Below are 19,982 nucleotides of genomic sequence, written 5' to 3' on the forward strand. Positions count from 1 at the left end.
AGAAGGCCAATGGCATCCTGGGATGCATCAAGAAGAGTGTGGTCAGCAGGTCGAGGGAGGTTCTTCTTCCCCTCTACTCTGCCCTGGTGAGATCTCATCTGGAGTCTTGTGTCCAGTTCTGGGCTCCTCAGCTCAAGAGGGACAGAGAACTTGAGAGTCCAGCACAGGGTCACCTAGATGATCAGGGGACTGGAGCATCTTCCTTATGAGGAAAGGCTGTGGGAACTGGGGCTGTTTAGTCTGGAGGAGGCTGAAGGGGGATCTCATTAATAAATGGTGGATGTCACGGGGTTGGGGCATCACTGTTTTCTCTTGTATCTAGCAACAGGACAAGGGGCAATGGAAAGAATCTGGAACACCAAAAGTTTCATGTAAACATAAGGAAAAACTGTTTTGCTGTTCAGATGAGGGAGCCCTGGCACAGGCTGCCCAGGGAGGGTGTGGATTCTCCTTCTCTGGAGGTTTTCAAAACCTGGCTGGATGCATTCCTGTGTAACTTAATCTAGGTGGACCCGCTTTAGCAGGGGAGTTGGACTAGATGATCTCTAAACGTCCCTTCCATCCCCTAACATTCTAGGATTCTATGATTCATTGACACAGGATGATAAAGCCTCTTGGGGAGGAAGGAAAGTGTTGAGGACATGCATTTCTCTGTGATTACCTCCACACAGAGAACAGTGGGCTGGGGCAAAAAGAGAGCTAAAAGAGCAATAAAAGGTTAAGGAGGAGGGAAAGAAATCACTGCTGTCCCCTAGTTTATGTGGTAGTATGCTCTATGTAAAGCCTCTTACGTTTTATGGTAACATCTTTGTCTTGTTCCCATCAGGACGAGTGCCTGCACCACTCTCCTGGGGTGTCTAGAGGGAATTCTTAATTTTAAAAGTCCACTTGCCCTGACCTAAGAACATAGATCATAAACTAAATGTAGGCACTGGTGGGCAGTCCCATCCCTGTACAGGCTGCTTTGAAATCCATTGGACTTCTGACAGCACTAGTTTCTTTATAGTGTATATCACCTGCTCTTCTAGGACTGGATGAACCAAGTGAAATCTCAGGAAATGTCACAGTATGAATTTTGAGACAAGCATGAGAGAACTGTGGGGAGCATAGAAATTCATTAAAGTCTCTAGGAGCCACCTCAGTTTTCAAGGGCTAAGAATTTTATACAGTGCAGAAAAAGTTGGATCTGTAAAATATCACCAAGCATCAGAAGAATTACCAGGAGTCACAAAGGATCAGACATCACTATGGTTAATGAGATTAAATGAAGAGTTATTTGGGTCTTCCAGACAGATTAAGCATTGCAACAAATGATTGCCAGAAGTGGCACCTTTATAGCACTGACATCTTAATTTTTCCCCTGGAAAGTTTCTTCGGCTTCTTAAATTTTAGCGTATGTCACTGAGACTGATCGGCTGTTCTGAACAGTCTCTTTGGCTGTTTGCATACATGCTCTCCTCTGTCTTCTGTCAGAAGAAAGATCCCACTAACCTGATTGTGGTTCCTACCCAGGCAGTTTCTGGTACAGCCAGGTACACTGGGCTGTGGATCTAATTTGCATGTGGAAAATCTCTAAAGGGATGAATGCACTGCATACTTGTGGTCCTGTTTCTACAGGGAGATGAAGGAAGCTATTCTGGGAGAGGAGTTTGCCATCTGGACTCAGCAATTGTAGTGAAGATAGGTGACATAGAAACAAACTCCAGAACCTGAATATAATTACCTTTTTGATTAAGCAGAGAGATGCAAATAGCTGCCCAGTGTAGAAGGCAGGGAGTAGCATGCTGTGACTCTGCAGTAAGTTGAGCCGTATCGGCCTCCCCTTTGTGCAGAAATGCACTTGGACTTATGTCCTTAACTGTAACAGTAACATTCAGGTTTAAACATACAGAAATCAAGACGTTGGTGCATGGATGCCCAAGGATGGGTCACGGGTATTTTCTGCTGCATAATGTGTTATCTTGTACACCTTAATATGAAGAGGCACAGTTGCGTAATGATTGCTGCTGTCAACCAATACATTTGGACGGCCTTCCCTTAACCTATTAGAAAGCTGAGCTGTACCATTCCATTAACATTGTTTGTCCCCCGTACAACCTTTTCATTAGAACACTGAAGGACAAAACTATCTGCCCTTAAAAGGATGTTCTTGTGAATTTGAAATGTGGATCATTTATACACCACTAACACCGAGAGTCTCAGGATTTGGAGTCCACTGGAGAAAGTGTTAAAAATGCACAGGGCCTGTAGAGAGTCCAGTTTGGCCTGTGGAGAGTGGAGGGGAGGTTGTATGGCCGAGTGGAGACTTTTGGACTTGATATGCTTTGTAGTTGACTTGATATGCTTCTCAGGCTGTGTGGAAAGACTGAGGTAATATGGGAGATTGTAAGTGGGTGGATGAGATGGGGACATGCATGGAACGATCTGCAATTTCAGCCATTCCTTACAGCTGTACAGGGAAACCCAGAAGGTACAAGTTATCCACACTGCACAACACAAAACACTGAAATACCATCAGTGAATTACCTTGGCTCAGGTCATGCTCAGAATTAATTTCTTCTAATCCTTATTTCTTCTGCATAGAGGCTAGTCCAGGACAAGAGAGACACTTGAAAGAGGAGCCAGTTTTGGGTTACAGGAAAGTAAGGACTCATTTTTGACTGAAAGCACCTGTAAAACTCTGCTCCTGTAAAACTTTGCTCCTGTATAAACTCTGATCTGGAAAGATTGTCTCAAAAAGTGCAGTGTATGTCTCCAGAAACAGCTCTGGAGTGTCTGGCTGATGAGCACTGGGATTTTCTGCAGCACCCTCTGTGAGCTTAGTGCTCATCCTCCTGAGCACACAGTGGAACACAGTAGCACACAGGCAGGGCAAACGGGTAACATGCCTTTGCTAGGGGAGTGTGTGTCTACCTGAACCTTGTCAGTGGGGGGTCGGATCCTCTGCATGATGGGAAATCTGCTGTAGCAGGATTTAATGCATCTTAACTTGAGGAATAATAAACCTTCACAAGCAACACAAAAATGTTTAATTCCTAAAGGACAGGCCTAGTTGAGTCACTTTTGGCCAGGGGCAATTGAGGGCTTAATGCTGTGTGTGTAGCAATCTGAGAGAGAGGAGTTTAAGGGTAATTGCTCAATTTTCTGTCCATGTCAACAGGGGAAATGGGTAGCAGTGACTGAACTCTGTATGGCATGAGATGGGAGACTATCAGTGGAATTTAAGAAGTGCTATCTGCAGAGCACTGCTTTCTTTTCTGTAGTGCAGACTATTCTTTGTGATAAGGTGGGAGGAAAGACAACAACCAAGTTCCCATTGAAGGGATTTCTCCTCCCTTTGCTCCTTTCTTTGCTCCTTTCTTCATCTAGACAATAAGAGTCTGCTTTGACTTTGCTTGGCTGTTTCATTTGGCTTTACTCCCCATCAGCAAACTGCTTTGTCTTTTGGCTAAAAGTTTTCTTTGTTGTTCCTTTCTGTCCACCAGTTCTGCACTGCTGAGTTGCACTCTCCCAGATGCCTGTCCCCTCACTACATTGCCCTTGGATTTTTCTCCTCAGCACACTACGGGGCTTGTTAGCGAAGGTTGTCATCTCTCCCAGCCATACTTCCCCATTAGACTATTGCATTCTTCCCCATTAGACTATTGCCCACTGTCTTCAGAAGTCCCTTCCCCACTTCTCTCTCTTACCCTTGGGATGCATAGCAACTTGAACAGGCTTTTCTTGGAGGGTTGGGATGTGATGTGTGATTCTCTGTCTGCGGGAACAACGGCTTGTTATTTTAAAGCAGATAGTGCGTGTGAATGAGACAGATGATTGAAATAAAAGCCTGACTATGCTACACAGAAAACCCAAACCTGACCTGCAGGTCAGGAAAGCTGCCAGGAGACAGTCACTAGATCTGTGCCCTCAAGGCAAAACCCCTTCCTGCCTGCTGGGAAGCCTCCTCAAGGAAGCAGAGCTGACGATTAGACCTCTCTATACAATGTCAAACCTCTAGAAGGACTTCTTACCCTTCTGGTGTGTGCCAGCAGCAGCTTTGCATTTGAACAGGGTGGGAGTCCAGGCTCTGTACACAACAGAGGAGGAAGCGGATATATGCTGTGGTCCCCACAGCCTTCTGGGGAGCAATGTCTATCTGTCAGGTGGGAGACAGCCCTCACAGGATAGCCAGCACCTGGAATTCACAGCCATAAAGTGTCAAACGTCTTTGGAGCTGCATGTGAATATGTACCAATGATGAAATTGTTGCAAACAGCTGAGAATACAGTGCAAGGTGGGTTATTGTTGGCTCTACCACTCCTGATAAAGTTTGCTAGTTGCTTCCTGGGTGAGCTGCTGTTTTTATAGAACACACCAGGTGCCAGTGGATTCCAAGGACCGTGAGCTGCAAGGACAGCTACATAGGCTGAGCATGAGGGCAAGAGAAGGGAGAATTTGCCAGAATGATCAGGGAGATGGGCAGTAGGCTCAAGAGGCAATGGTCTGGGGAGAGCTAAATGGACAAAAAGTTCTCGGAGTCAGTGAAATGTAGACAGAGTGATAAACATGATGTTTGGTAAGTGGTGTGAATGGGCTGAAGAGAGGGGCCTGGGGCAGAGAGTGGTAGTGACTGCTGAGCTTCTGGGATTCTGCACTGTGACTTTGTGTGTGGCTCTGTCAGCATACTGCAGTCCTCCCCTTGGCTGTTCTCCTAATATACTACCCTGAGTCCCTGTGCAAGGTCAGTGAAGGGCAGACTCAGCCCAACCTGATGATTTTCACTGAGCTGTTGGTCCAGTCTAGTTCGAACTCTTCCAGTGACTACTGGCATTGTGATCTAGAGTCTCCGGTGTTCAAGGCAAACTCCCTCCTGACAGCCACAATGGGCAGGGGGCAGGAGAGAATATGTCCCAGGGGATATGTCTGAAGTCCTGTTTGATGCAGCAGACCACTGGCCAAGGATGAGTGGGCAGCTTAATTGCAGGGGAGCACACACAGCTCATTGGGGGCTAAAAATGATGGCCTTGGTAGGCATCTTCCATTGCTAAATTGTGTGATATGGTAGATACACAGTTATATTGGGTCTGTGATTGCTGAATCCGTAAGTGTAGTTGACGGACTAGGTTTACCTAAAATACCCTTTAAGAAAAAGCTCTTGAAAGATGATTACAGAATTGAGACACCATCATTTAAAACTGCCTGAGGCAAACTCCTTTGAAAATTGCAGCAGTGGAGGGACAGAGAGAGAACCGCGTAGCCCTTGATTGTAGTGTCGTTCCCTCAGGACCCGTCCCCCCTCCCCCTCAGTTTCTCATCTGATATGAGAGAGAGCAGCAGTAAGATTCCTCATCTGTCTTATGAAAATCCGATTCTGAGTGGCTCTGATCAAACCCAGCTGGCTGTCAGCAGCGGTGGCCTTGTGTGGAGGGAGGGAGGCTTCTGAGGAGTTGCTGGATGTGGAAGTGTCATGGGTGCTGCCGATCAAAGAGGCATTTTTTAATAAATATATATAAGAAAAAATAAAAAACCTAAGGATTTAGCATAAAAGAAATGTAGTTTGTCTTGTTTTTCCAGCGTAACATGAAGAGGATGAAATAGAATCAGACACGCCTGCTCCTGAACATACTTCCACAGGAGCATCCTGAGAAGCCGCTTTCCCTGCCACAGTAATGCTCTAATGCAAAAAACACCCATCTCCAGCATTGTTGAGGAGGGTTTTGTGTTTCCGAGTTCACCAGACCCTCCCTGGGCACCTCATGCCTTCTCATCTGCTGCCATACCACCTTCTGAGTGTCTTTCAGGAGGGGAATACTGCAAAGGAGCGGGGCACAGTCTTTGGAAAGAAGAAAACATATTCTTGAATGGAGGGCAGGCATAGCAGTGTCAGGGGCTGTTGGTAAGGCTAGGAGGGGTGTGACCACTCTAAACGCTGATGACCTCAGGGCTATGTATGGTGGACTCTAGGTCCTGAGCCCGGCCTCCAGTCTGCTGTCTTCTGCTGCTGGTGAACAAACTTGTGCCTTAAGAGATTCCTCACCTTTAAATCTGTCAGTGTCAGCTGCTTCTTCTTGCACAATGCAAGCCATGGATTCCAGCCCTGCACTGAGCCCAGCGACTCATCTGACGAGACTGTTCTGTGCCTGGTCTCTCTTCACATTTCCCAGGGCTTTCAACTGGACAGAGGCTTTGTGCCTTGGGAAGTAGCCAATATGCCTGACGCTAGTCCCCAGCAAGCTCTCAGGTGAGGAGGAAACCATGCAACATCAAGCAGGCTGTGCAAGCACAAACGCTATCCAAGTCAGTCAAGTGTCTTATGGACCATTCGATGTCCCAGCCCAGTCTATAGAATCATAGAATGGTAGGGGTTGGAAGGGACCTTTAGAGATCATCTAGTCTAACCCCCCTACAGAAGCTGACATCTAGCTGACAGCATCATCAGAGCTTGGTGGTTGAAGGAAAAAACGATTTTATGTGATTCAGGGCAAACGCATCATCTTTTAAGGCAAGGCTGGAGGGTCAGTACCGAATCTGCTGCGTGACCTCCCCCTAGATCCTGTGAATCCTCTGCCACTTGCTCACCGTGTGACTTTTCCCATCAGCTTGGCCAGGTTGTGTTGTTGCCATTCTCCTCTCAAAAGGGTGCTTTGGGATGTGAGACACTAGGGTTATCTTCTGCTTGTCTCAGCTTTTAAGGCAATGCCCTAGTAGCTGCGGTACTGCCTGCTTTTCAATACACTGTCTTCATCTCCCTGCTGGCTGATCAGGCAGGTGCGCTGTTCCGTGTTGGCCTACTAGTAGGGCAATTTCAGTCAGAGAAAGGCATCCCTATGAAATTAATGTCCCAGCATCCACAGAAGTGTTCTTTATCCCCTCCATTTGCCTGCTACTCTCCTGAGAAAGCTTCCAAGAGGCTTCAAGCTTGTTTGTGTGTTCAGCAGAAGCTGTCTGTGTCCCTTGTTCCTTATGTTTTTTTGAAGATTTTTTGCCTGTTGCTTTCCACTTTTTTCTTTTCTTTTTTTAATTCTCCATTTTTCCACTTAGAGAGAAAAATTATTTATTGCATTGAGATGTGCTAATTAAAGCCATTTTCTGGTATTTGGTTACTGAAGTGTTTGATGTCTCTCTGACAAGAGCATGAAATGCACGGAGTGTCCACAGGGACAGAATTTGCTGAACACGGTGCTTTGTAAATGAGGGGACACAGTGTCGCAGCAGCTCATGAATATGAAACGCCCACGATGCTACCTCAGTGGACTTGAGAACACAGATGAATCCTGTCATGTGCTAAATGAGACCAATTTCTTTCACTTAACTTCATCTTCAATCAGACCTTCTTCCATTTGCCTGTTTAAAATTCCCCAAACGTGATGCAGAAGGTAACAGCATTCAGTAAAACAAAGTTTTGCAGCAGCAGAGATATTGTAATTATTTCAGTTTTACGTTTTGTGAGCAAGCAACTTAAACTAAAGTTAGTTTCAGTCTTGTGCCTGCTTAATGGCGAGGGACCACCAGCTCCAGAAGCCACCACTCTTTATGTTGTCTGGTTATGGTGGGATATAGACAGGGAGGGCAACACAATCCCCCCTGCAAGGGTGTCCTTTCTGAACCTGCCTTCAAAAGGCTCATCCAGTTGGGGAAAGCAAATCAATCTGTGTGAGATGGAGTCGTTTTTGTGGGGTGTCAGGGTGTTGGCTAAGGAGACTCTTAAAGCAGCTCAGGGAGAATGTGGCAACCACACTGCTGACTAACTGCAGGCCTGACCTGGGACATAGCTTCTAGATCCAGCTCTGCCACTGATTTATTGTCTGACCTTGAGGATTCCACGTATGTTCTTCTACCTCCTGCTTGTTGCTTTCTGTGATTGTCTTCTTCAGCTGCAGTAAGTTATTTGCTAAGGGTAAAAAATGTGATGGTTACTGCATGTACTCTAATACGAGCACATAAAGCCCTCCTTTGTTCATGATTTGAAAAACTGCTGTTCCTTGCTTATTCTTTGTCTATCTGCATGTAGCATGAGTCACCTTCGGTCTTTCCCCTCCATCTTTTCCTCCTACCGTCCACACGCTTCTGCCTAACGCTGCTGGTGTCTTGTCATAACTTGGCCATGAGGCTCTTTTTGTGTAAGACCTAGCTCTGTGGAGATGTTGTGTTTAAAATACTGTTCTTACTTATATGCTGGGACTTAGATGTCCTGAGACAATCAGTTGGATGCAGTATGTTATAACTTCTCTGTTAGCCAGCTCATTTTGGTTTCGTCCTTTGTTCGCTCATGTTCGCCATCATCGGGGAGGTTGAGAAGAGTTTGCATTTGTCATCAAGCATTTGATTCTCACTCAGTATTTCACTTCTCTACCATGACCAGTTTCTAAAGCCAATATCTTGTTTTTTCATGGGCTGAGAAATCCATGGAGAAAGGCTTTGTGTTACTCTGCTCCCAGTCATTTTGAGCCATAAAGAGAAACCTCATCCATTCCTCTTTAAGGTAACTGCATGGGCCAAGTTTTAATGTTCTCCCCTCTTGTTGCGTACACTCATTTCTTTTACCTGTAAAACACTGACATGTGTGTCTACCTATTCTCCCCTCCCTTCAGCTAGAATGAAAGCAGGATGTTCACTCTTGAAGGGGAGAGTGAGTGTCATTCACTCACTCTGGGAATGTTGTCTAATATATGAACTGGGGATTCAGAGAGATTCTGTCTAGAGAAGACCAGTGGCATAGGTAACAGTACCTTGCAGCACCGTGTTCAGAGGCCAGTTGGGAGATCAGGTTTGGTGAAGTGGTTTATACTGAATTTGTTCCCCTTTTTAATTTTTTTTTTTACCAGTAACTCAACTTTTAATTTTTCTTACATCATGGTATCAGTTTATTCTGATTTGAAAGTCTGCAGGAAAGGATGTGAAAGTGGCAGAAGAACAGCTGAAGCTGTAAGATTTTCCTCTTGGTTCTCAGATTTGCCTGCAGTCTTGATTAAAATCAGTTGTTATTTAAAGACAATATGGAAGTTGCTCTCTCCTCCAAAATGCAGCAGAGTTATGCACCCCTCCCTCCCCTCCAATCTATAACTAGACTGCAGAGAATTTTTTTGTTTCCAGGTTTTGAAGCTACTCCTTCTTCTCAGCTGCAAAACATTTTCTTTTTGGAAAGCACAGGCCATTTGTTCACTTTGCAATGACCTGGTGTCTGTGAAGGTATTTTCTCTTGCACACAGGCAGATCTGTAGCATGTAGGTATGTTGTGCAATCATTTATAAGCTTTTCATATGTGGGCACTGAATTCAAGCATGAGAACCTGGACAGTAAAGTATGTGTCAAGATTCCACACTAAAACCACAGGCTTACAGAAACTGTTGTGAAGCCCCCATGCTGAACGGAAGGGTGGAAGTGTGGGTCATGCAGCAAAGCACACAGGATGGGGGTTTGTAATGTAACCTTGACACTGGGAAAAGCTGCAATACAAGGCTGGGAGGACGTGGTCCTGTGGACACTTCTGCATGTACTAATGTTAAATGGAAGTAGCCTTACTGCAGCTAGAGGGAATATTAAAAGTATATGCCTATACTCTTGCAGCAGAGTAGCCCATGTGCTTCTCTCCCCTGCAGCTGACAGTGCCATGACTTGGCTGGGCTACCAGAGCTTACTGGAAAAAAAAAGATGTGAGTCCTAAGAGGAGCAACAAAAACAATGAGAGAGCTGGAGACTGAGTGAGGGGAAAGGTTGGCTCCTTGGTGATAAAGTGAGAACGGAGATACCTTGCAACTGCACAGAGAGAAAGGAGAGGGATTGCAAAGAGATGACCCCATGGGAATTGACAGAGGGAAGAGGAAATTATGAGTAACAAGTGAAATAAAGACCAAAATATTTCAGGGCTGATTTGCCACTGATAGCAGTTAGCCTGGGGAGCTGGTATTTTCTTATAATTTGCTACGTTTTTGTTCTGTTTCCTGTCAGTCTCTGACAGTCCTGAAGGGCATTGCTTCTGTCTAGAAATGGACAAATCATCTACACTTTGCAGTAAGAACAAGCATACACTGGCCTTTGTTGGAGGGGCTGGCAGGAGCCCCCAGAGCGTTTCCAGCTCTTCTGTCTGAAAATATTTCAAAGTGTCTATAAAACGTTGGAGTCTTGAATTTCCTTTGGAAACAATTTCTATGTGATTGCCTGGATTTTGCTAATACAGACTCTGCAAGGAGTTTGTGAATCTCTCAGTGGAATTTATGAGATAAAAGCAGTACTGGAGAATCCAAGAGTCTTTAGGAACCTGCAAAATGGAAGGGACATCACTGATCCAGGCTGTAAGTTTACAGGGGTTTTTTTGTAGCACAAAAAGAGATCAACCAAAGCAAAGGGGAACTGGGAAGAGGAGATCCCAGAATAGCTGCCAAACCGGGCACTGAGTGAAGAAATTCAGTTTGTTGCAAACACCTTGCACATTGCTGCTGCCAAAAGAAGAGAAGTATCTGACCTTCTGCTACAGGGAATGCTATTTCTCCATGGGTGAGGGCAGCTCTGTTTCCAGGTTGTGTTTGCTGAGCAAAATTCCGTCTCTTGCTGTAAAGGATAAATTAGCTCAGGAGAGATTAGACTCTTTCTCATCCCCATGCTCATTTGCCTGGACTTAACAGAGCACCTCTGCACACTGCTTCCTTCCTCCCTTTGGACCAGTCTCACCAGTCTGTTCCCTCCTTGGTCTTTGTTTCTTATATACAGGGACTTTTCTCCCAAATTGTCACTGTACAGATTTTACCAGCAGCCTCCACAGGTCAGTCCATCTATGCATGGAAATGCTTTCAGCCCATAATTACATTTTGCTCCAAGGTTCACCAAGAGCTGGGAGCCACTGGTGGGCAGAGCCAGTGGGATCACAGCTTCTGGCGGATATTGTCCCTTCAAGCACATCCCACTGGTGAGCCATTTCCTGCACGTGCCTCCTCCACCTAAGGAACAGCCTGGGGCCTCTTGCTCCACTTTCCCTTTCAATATCTTTGGGTAGTTTGCTATGTTGGCTCCCCACTGGCAGGCACCAGCTCCCAGCGCTGGTGCAGCTAAGCCCGGCTGGGGAGGGCAGTGGGAAGTCTGCGAAGCTCTGACAAGGGCCTGTTCAAGAAGACCCTGCCCAGAGCCCTGAGCACCATAGGTGGGAACATCTCTCTGGCTTCTGAGTATTCATCTTGGCCTGGGCTGCAAAGTGTGGTGAAGCCAGGCCCAACTGCCTGCTGCTGGCTGGCAGTAGCATGACTGCGCTGCCACAGGGCTGGGGGCAGCCTGCGAGGGAGACCTCCTCCCACTGCTGAGCTGCCACCTTCACAGTCTGAGAGCTCGCGGTCTCTGGAGAGCCTTTGTGGCCTTGAGTCTTTAAAGGAGCTCTGTGCTGGTGTACTCTGTGCTTTTGCCTCCAGTTACTTTCCCTTCTCTTCCTCTCTCCTTTTTTGCTTTCTCCATCTCTAGCTGTTTACAGCACTTTTATCAAGTCAAAGATCATGCAAAGCCCTCAGAGCCTTTCTCCTTTAGCAGGATTCAGTGTATGTCCAGTTCTTTCTCTCAATTATTTAGTCTCTAGCATCCTTTTTAGGTGGAATAGCTATAGTTCTTGTGCTGAGACTACCCAATAACCCAGACATCAGCCATCCCAGGGTCACAATGAAAACCACAAAAAGGTTTATGACATTACAGCTAGCCTTTCTGTCTGCTAGACAACCACTTCTTCAGCTATCAGGCCTCTACATAGACTCTGCCAGCAGTTCTTCACCATGTAGTTTTACACAGCTTCTCTCAGTTTCTGCCCCACATTTCATGTTTAAGAGTCTAGATCATTGGCAGCTGAGCTGAACAATAGATAACAGATCTCATAAGATGCAAATTCTTGCCAGTATTGGGATGATGGCAAGTAGGCATCAGGGTTTAGTGCAGCTGGCTTCTTCAATATTTTCTCTAATGCATGCCTGTCGCAGCCCAAATCTGCTCCTCTTGCAAGATTTCTTTTGACTCCAAGCTTCAAAGCTTTATTGTCTTGTTTTAATATTTAACTATTTAATCATTGCTAAATAACTCTGTTGTGTTTCACTCTGAAAAGAAACAGGCTATTTAATATCTGTGAAGCTAGAGAACTTTTGTCTCTAGCGAGAGGAGAGCACAACACTACCTGCTGCTGCTTTCTCTTGTTGCAGACATTCCTGTGATCCCTGACTTGGAGGAAGTCCAGGAGGAAGATCTTGCCATGCAAGTGGCAGCTCCCCCCAGGTAAGAGCACTTCCAGGTGCTCTTGAGTCTGTCATCAGCAGTCTGAAAGGGCTGGTGAAATTAAACTCCATCTTATCTCATGCTCTCTGGATGTCAGCAGCAGTGCCATTCAGCAGCAGTTGGTGCTGTGTATTGTGGCAGCAAGGTTCTATGCTGAACAGTGCCAACTTCTTGTTTCCTATTACACAAAGAAAGCAATTACTACATATTCTCTCCCTCTTTGTAAAAAAAAGAGTAACAAATTTGATATTGCAAAATCAAACTCTCAGAAGTAAGTAACTGCTTGATTTAAGGTTGTCTGCATAACCTCAAATGCCTCCAGCAGACCTGTGCTATCACACACACTTTGATTATGCATGGATGTAAGCTGCTTTGCCCTCCACAGGATATCCTCCTTACTCAAGTACCTAGTTAATTTGCAAAGTACAGTCCTGTTGTTTGAAGGTAGTCTTAGGGTTAACTCAAGGGAGAACAGCAAGTTTCAAAAATGAAGGTTTGGGGTGTTTATCTTAAATGTATCAGGAAAGTCTTTTCTCCCCTGTTGGTCTATTGCCAAGATCACAGACTGGGATTTCTGTTGACCCTTATTTGGAAGGTTGAGGTATCTTACTCCTGACCACAGAAGCCTCTCTCACAAGTGTGGAGTAAATGTCACTTTATAATAATGTTTAAAAATACCTTGTCTCTCTGTTCATGGCTTTGTTTTCTCTGTTTTATAATCCCATCTGTTCCTCCTGTATCCATAGTCTGCCTGCGAGAAAGACAAACACAAAAATTGAATGAATGTATGTCCTTTCTATAGTATTGCATCACCTGTGAGGGGAAGCATGGCATGACAATGTATTACCCCCCTACACTGTGTTTCTCTTTGACAGCTACCTTTTAAGAAATTGTATTTGATAGCTATGTCTCAGCTCAGACATGAAAATCAGACAGCCCCTCCTCTATCTGGTATGGTGGGGCTCTCAGAGCCTGCTTTGCTGCTCTGCTGGGGCTGTTTGAATGGTTGCTATCTTCCTGTTTTCTTTCTGGCCCTTGCAGCTAGTCTGTGTGTCTGCTCTCAATATGCTGGCTCTCTGAGGGAGTCCATGGTTTCTCCACGTCCTGGCACACAGATTTGTCAATGACTGTTCATTTGCTGAATGAGATGTGCTTCTGCCTGGGGACATCCGTCTCAAGAGTCCACACAGGGCATGCAGACACTTGAGAGAGGTGTCACAAGGCTACTGTTGATGCCACCCCCTTCTCCTCAAATGTGCTCCCACACTTACCCAGCCTTGTACTCTGACCCTTTCTGGTTGCAGTGTTCAGGTGAACCGAGTTCTGACCTACCATGACCTGGACAAAGATCTAATGAAATATGCTGCCTTTCAGACTCTGGTAAGTGGATGTTGCTGTGGGGTGACTGATGTGATTCCCGTGGGGTGACTGATGTGATTCCCTCTTCTTCCAGGCTCCCATCATCTTCCACAGTAGTAGTCAGCCGTATAAAATACACATCCAAACAACTTGCAGTCTACCTGCAAGTCTGTTGTTCTCTGCAGTGTGGCTTTTGTGCTTGTTTGTGTCTGTAAGTACTGTGAGTAAGGTATCTGCTGCTTGAGTAAGGTGTCTGCTGCTCAGATGGGCTCCTGCTGTTGTCCCAGACTAAGTGTGTGTCCCTTAAATGTGCCTGTGTGCCTATCTCTAGCAAGACCGACCTAGTGAAATGATGTTGTGTGCTTTCTCACTGTAAGACTGTGACTCTGTGTGTGACTCTTACATGTATTCATAGGATGGAGAGGTCGACCTGAAGCTTCTCACCAAAGTTTTGTCTCCAGAGCATGAACTACGAGAGGTGAGTCTTTCTTTTGTTGGAACACCAACAAGTCAAAAGCTTCTCATTTGTCTCAGACTGTACTTGGAAAGTAAGCCTTTGTTGGTTAGATGGAGAGCAGTGAGGAGGAGCTTTTCCAAGCTGATGGAGGTTTGATTTCCCTAGCAGATTATTTTAAAAATATATAGATGTTTCTCTGTGTGAGGTTGTGGCATCGCTATGATTGGCCCACTTGAGTATGACAGCGTAAGGAAAACGTGGAGAGCCTAGCACTGTTACAGATCCCTGCAGAAACAGTGCTCTGCTCTGTATTGTCTTTTGGTAGCCACCATGAGCTCCATGGGATTCTGCCGGGTGGTATGGAGGGATAAAGGCAGAAAGCATTTGAGGTTTAGGCAGAAGAATGTCTTTAAGCAGGACAGAACAACCTCAATACAACTGGGTGGGCAGGAGCTCAGGACCTGTAGCAAAGGACTTCTGTGGCTCAGAATGGCAGATGTTTCAGCAGAGGTGCAGAAGGGTGGAAGATTTTTATGGCTTCTCTTTACACCTTTTCTGGGAGCGTCTGAAATTGACAAGTATTAAAATATCTGTCTTTTACTGAAATTTGGAATATGAATAATCCTGTCAGCATCTTTAAACTGTAACAGAGATTCAGATTTGATTCTGGCTAAGATTCCTGTTCTAGCCAACCAAGTCTGGGATTTCCCTGGCCAAGGCAGGTGCCATTTAGTTTCTCTATTTGCTGTTCATCTTGAATATTTGGCATCATTCAGTGACCTTTGAGTGTCACCAGTAACATTTCAGTGTGCTTGTCTTCTCCCTCTCGGTAGGATGACGTCAGCTGGGATTGGGACCATCTCTTCACAGAGGTGTCCTCAGAACTAGTGACTGAGTGGGACCTGGGACAGTCTGAGAGAGAGGACCACCTCAGTCTGCCCTAGAGCACTGGCATACCAGACATCTCCTACATGCGTTCCCTGTAAATAGTTCAGCACTTTAATCTTCTATTCACTTGTTTGTATTTGAGAATTTATTTCAGACATGAAAATAAATAGGATCTTGCCTCATAGGAAAACTGTCTCAGGAAAAGTTTTGGGTATTTTGTAATAAGAATCTTTGTTCTCAAAGAGAGTAAGAATTCTAAAGACAATAAAACATTTCTTTATGAGCAGTCACTTCCACGTCACTAGCACCTTTACAGAGAACTGTAATGGTCAATCTTTCTTCTATGGAAATGTAGCCCCTCTGGAGTGGACCACCTTACAGCTGAGTGTAGTTTTCAGTGATGGCTTTCAGAGAAGCTTAGACTAATATGATTTCTTTGCCTAGGACATCAAGATTGCCACCTTCCTCACAGCAAATGCCACAAGATGTAAAGATATCTGCTTTACATTTCATCCAGCAGCCTCCAGCCATTCCCTCCTAGTTTAACCTCTCTTCTGGAACTTTACCACTGTATTGACTCAAAGGAAGCAGCATCACCTACTAAACTGCCAACACCACTTCTTACAGCCCCTCTTTTTTCCCTTGAGGTTTCCCAGCTAAATTCTGACCAGGCCTAACCCCACTTAGCTTTTGCTATCAGATGAGATTACAGCCAGAACAGAGAGAGCTTCAGGCAAGAGGTAGTTTGCAAAGAAAATACTGTTTATTTCAGCATGTGAAAGAATGGAGCATGCTGCTCTGAAACAAGGTAACTCCCTTGTGTGTGTCTCCTTGGAACCAAGTAACCCACTCTTATTGTCATCTAAGGAAAAATCCATTTAGCTGTTGCCCTGTGCCCATAGAACTTTGGTCATTATTAGCAGGAAACAGTAACATTACTTCTAAGCCAACGTCCTTCGAAGCCTCGTCCAGTGAGAGAATCTTCCTTCTGGGGAGCAGTGCAGATGCTGGCAGGGACGTTTGCTGTGCTTTCCTTAGCTCGTTTGGTTGGTCTAATAGAGTACGGCATTCCCACTCTTGGACTGACAGCAGGACAGGTCATAGCACTTGCGGTGAATTCAGTGCTCTGCAAAACCACAGGTCAGAGCTGATACGTCAAACAGTTCTACCAACAAGAGAGAAGCATCTGGAGAAATCCCAGTCTGGGGCCACCAAAATAAGGAGGGGCTCATCTATCTCAAGGAGACACTAGGCTTTTTACAGCCAATAAATCTCCCCTATAACTAGAAAACTAGGTGAGGCAGAAGCTTGGGAGAGACTTTCTCTGAGTAGAGAAACCTGTTTTGGTGTAAGTTGAGAGTTCCCAGCTGAGATAGTGCCTATTTTTCTGTGACAGCTATGTTTTTTGGCCAAAGAGAATTTAGAATGCTTCCTACATTCCAGGAGAAAAAAGAAAATTAGCAAACTGAAATAGTTTAGTGATCAGACAATCCCAACGAGCCCGTCTGAGAGGAAGAGAATGGAGCACAGGATGGGACATGGATTTGCTCAGTTTGTCCCTCAAAGATCACAGAGCAGGGGCACTCACTCTCAGTTGCAAACTGTAGGACCATCTAGGCTGGTTTCCCTCCCTTCTGCTTGATCTGAGGCTCTAATCCACACTGTTCCTATAAGTTGCTTGCATGGTGTCACCTTATTCAGTGGTATCTGCTTCCAGTGAGACTACAGCCTCTTTGAGGCATTAAATGAACATAACTTTTCATGCCCTGAGAATGAGAAAACAAACTCTGGTGGCTGCAGGAGCAGCCCAAACCAGACTGCCAGCACCCCTACTGAAACTTGGGTCTCTGTACCATGTCCCGGTCAGAACTGCCTTCTTACTGCCTCTGGTTTGTTGAGGAGGAAGGCAAGAAAACAACATGAGCAGAGACATAAAGGGAGGCTGAAAGGTGAGCCTGCCTTTCTCCCTTCAATCACTGTTGCAAAGCATATGAGACCTTGCAGTTTTGGATCACCTCATCAAACCACACAGTTACCTGGTGCAAATCAGCCCATTTGCAATGACCAGAGAAGCTGAAGATGCCCAGGCCTGAGGCACAAGGGTGAGTGATCCAGCATCTCTGGCTCCCCGGCCTGAGCTGTGGTGTGTGATAGATGGTGTGTCAGCATGGTGCATTTTCTTTCGGGCCTCGGGGAGGTGCCATTGCTGGCCACAGCACTCAGAGCAGGTAACTAAGCAGTAGTCAGGATTGTAGCCACTGAGTGCTCCGTGGAAGAGTCACACCAAGCCCATTGCCCCTCCAGCAGCTGCACCAGCAGTCCCGAGCCATCTCCAGGAAGGCTCCCAGAGCCACCTCTGCCCCCGAGAGCTGCTCTGATCACCTTGGGCAGGTACAGCAGTCCTGTCTGGCTGCTCTCCTGGCAGACAGGAAGGAGAAGAGCTGGACTGTGCAGTGATGCTCAGCCCCTCAGAGGCCACAGCGGCCCTTCAGGAGTCAAGAGGAGGAGAAAAGCACCCCTTGAGATGACAGCACAAGAGACATTGGCCGTGGAGAGCCTCCTGGAAACGGTGAGAGGTGGGAATGCGGGAGGGCTTGGGAAGGGCTGTTTGAAGCAGAGTGTGGAGTGTAGGGTCCAGAAGCAAGAGCAGGGCTTGTGGGAGAGACAGAGTAGGGGCAAGAGGAGAAAGGAGGCTGAATTATTTGGCAACAGTGTATGCACAGAATTTGGAGGGGAGCGAGGCCAGAGCAGAGCATGAGGCCTTTGCTGGTGAGCTGTAGTTAATTTATGCTGGAGGAGGTGCTCTAAAACTGCATAAAATTTCCCAGAGGAGTGTGTTTGGGGCTGCGTGCTGTTAGCTACCCACATCTGGCTTGAGGCACTGAGCAGGGATGCTCTGGGGTAGGAGGCAAGTGTGTGTGGGCCAGGTCCCACTCACTCTGGAACCGTGGGAGCCCAGGAAATACCCAGGCAGAGTTTGAGAGTAGGACTTGAAAAACATCACAGCTTCATCTATTTAAAGGTAGGAAGAAGTGGCTTTGATAACTTAGTCTGACCTGCTATAATACAGGCCGTGGCAGAGTCCAGTGACCTGTGGCAGAGCTTGTCTTTTAGAAAGGCAAACAATATACTTGAAAGTCTTCCTTGGTTAGTTTTTCTAATAGATAATTGCCCTTGTGGTTCAAAATCAGCTGTATTTCTGGACTCAGATTTTGAGTTTCATTCTTTTCCCTGAGCCTGCCTGTGTTTTCATCTTCCCAGTTAAGTCATGCTGTCAGGTATTTTTCTCCTTGCTTCAGTATTTATGTGTACTGTGATCAAGTTGTCTCTTTAATTTCCTTCAATAAACTTAATAGACTGAGACTTGTTTCCATGTCTTTTCAATTCCTTTCCCAGCTAGAGGAGAGGAGATGAGTGTCTGGCTTCTGGCCTGCCTCCAGCAAGCTGTCCCCACCTACCTTCCTTCCACAGTTGTGTTTTGGTTGCAGTGCTGGGAAGGTGACTTAGACCTGTTCCTTCTCCTCTCTCAAGTCATAGAATCTCAAGGGCTGGTCCTGGTGCTGCCAGAGGAAGATCTTGTCCTGCTACTCTCCTTGTTAAAAGGAAATAATGAGATGCTTTTGCATGCCTGGGTCAGCTCTTGACTTGTGGTGATTCACCTGTGTGTATTGGCTGTGACAAAGATGCCTCAGGAACCTGCATTTCTGAAAAGTCCCATGGAAAGAGCGTGCAAAGGAAAAAATGGCAGGTGTAAATTCTTTTCTTGTAGCCTGGAAAGGTATGCCTCTGGTTGATCCTCAGGTGAGGTGAGAAGTGTGAGCAGTTTTCAGAAGAGTGCACCTCATTCCTAGGAAGTGCTGCAGTCCCTTGTTAGTATCCACAAAGCAGTATCACAGAGGGGTAAAGTGAGGTGCTGTGATGGGCCTGAGGCCTCACAGCAGATCTGTAGCAGAATCAGAGTTAGAAATGAGGAATCTCAAGTTCCTGGTTGAAACGTGGCTTTCATACACCTGGAGTTTCCCATCTTCAATTTGAAGATGGCAATTCAATAGAGACAGTCGTGTGTCCTGCTTGCTTTTTGTTCTGCCTCTGTTTGTACATTGCTGAGGCAGAGCTGTAAACCCTTTGAAATGTGTGTCGTCAGTGAGCAGATCTGAGGTGCCTGCCCAGGGACTTGCTGGGGTTCCAGGTGAGCGTAAATGCTCACTCACAGATAGCCTCTTGTGGGCTCAGGGCTCAGTAGGCTACTCCAGGCAAGCAGTGGGCCTCAACCACAGATGAAATAAAGAAGTGCATAAAGGAGAAATGAATTCTGGGTACTATCAATTTTAGGAATCTCTAGTTTTGCGTATATTAGATACAAATTTACAGGCTTTCTTGGTGGATTATAGTATTTCTTTGGTGGAGATATTTTACTAGAGCACAGTTTGTTGTTGATAGTGGATATTGGGGCAGAAACAGCATCCACAGTGCTGGAGGAAAAAAAACTGAAAAGCTGACAGAAAAGCCAGTCCCAGCACCTTTCCGCTCAGCAGCCTGCCTGGCAGCCAGCAGCCTCTTAAAGGGACTCTGGCTGCCTGGTTTATTAAGTGTGACAAAGTGATGGGAGTGGGGGGAGCTCCTATGTTAATAAGTTGGAAAGGCATGGCTGTTCCTCCCGCCGGAGCGTCTCAGGGAAGGCGGAATTAATTCCTGGCATATGCTGCCGGCATCTGCCACGGTGACCGGGGCGGCGGGCGCGCAGCGGGCAGCGGCGCGAGCCAGGGCGCGAGCCCCTGCGGCCCTTCGGCCTGCTCCACAGGCTGCTGAGGCCTGCCCACCGCACCTGCGTGCGCCTCACAGCCCCGCCACTGCCCTTCTCCCTCTCCAGAGGGGACGTGCTCTATACCTGGGAGGAAGAAGGAGATGTTTGAGTGGAAAAGAGACCGATTTGAACGGAAACTAATCCAGTTTGTCCCAAACAGCCTTAATTCCTCTCACAGCATTCCCTGACCAATTCTCCCACCATCTGACTGGTTCGGTGGCTTGCTGTGAGGCTCTCACTCCTCAGTCTCCCCCT

At 46.3% G+C, this 19,982-nt stretch overlaps 1 protein-coding gene across 3 annotated transcripts in view; it reads left to right on the forward strand.

The window, feature by feature from the left end:
• Positions 1 to 16,404, forward strand: part of IFT43 (intraflagellar transport 43) — a 47,701-nt gene extending 31,297 nt beyond the window's left edge. For 2 of the 3 annotated variants that reach the window (XM_061998130.1, XM_061998128.1), the window contains 4 exons: positions 12,147 to 12,219; positions 13,524 to 13,599; positions 13,994 to 14,056; positions 14,869 to 15,113. In XM_061998130.1, coding sequence (XP_061854114.1) covers positions 12,147 to 12,219; positions 13,524 to 13,599; positions 13,994 to 14,056; positions 14,869 to 14,979 — 323 coding nt within the window. In that variant the 3' untranslated portion in view covers positions 14,980 to 15,113. Of the gene's footprint in view, positions 1 to 12,146; positions 12,220 to 13,523; positions 13,600 to 13,993; positions 14,057 to 14,868; positions 15,114 to 15,367 lie in introns of those variants that run through there. The other variant, XM_061998129.1, reaches the window with a different exon arrangement.
• The last annotated feature ends 3,578 nt before the right edge of the window (positions 16,405 to 19,982 follow it).

Source organism: Colius striatus, chromosome 6 (assembly GCF_028858725.1).
Source record: "Colius striatus isolate bColStr4 chromosome 6, bColStr4.1.hap1, whole genome shotgun sequence".
Taxonomy (NCBI): Eukaryota; Metazoa; Chordata; class Aves; order Coliiformes; family Coliidae; genus Colius; species Colius striatus.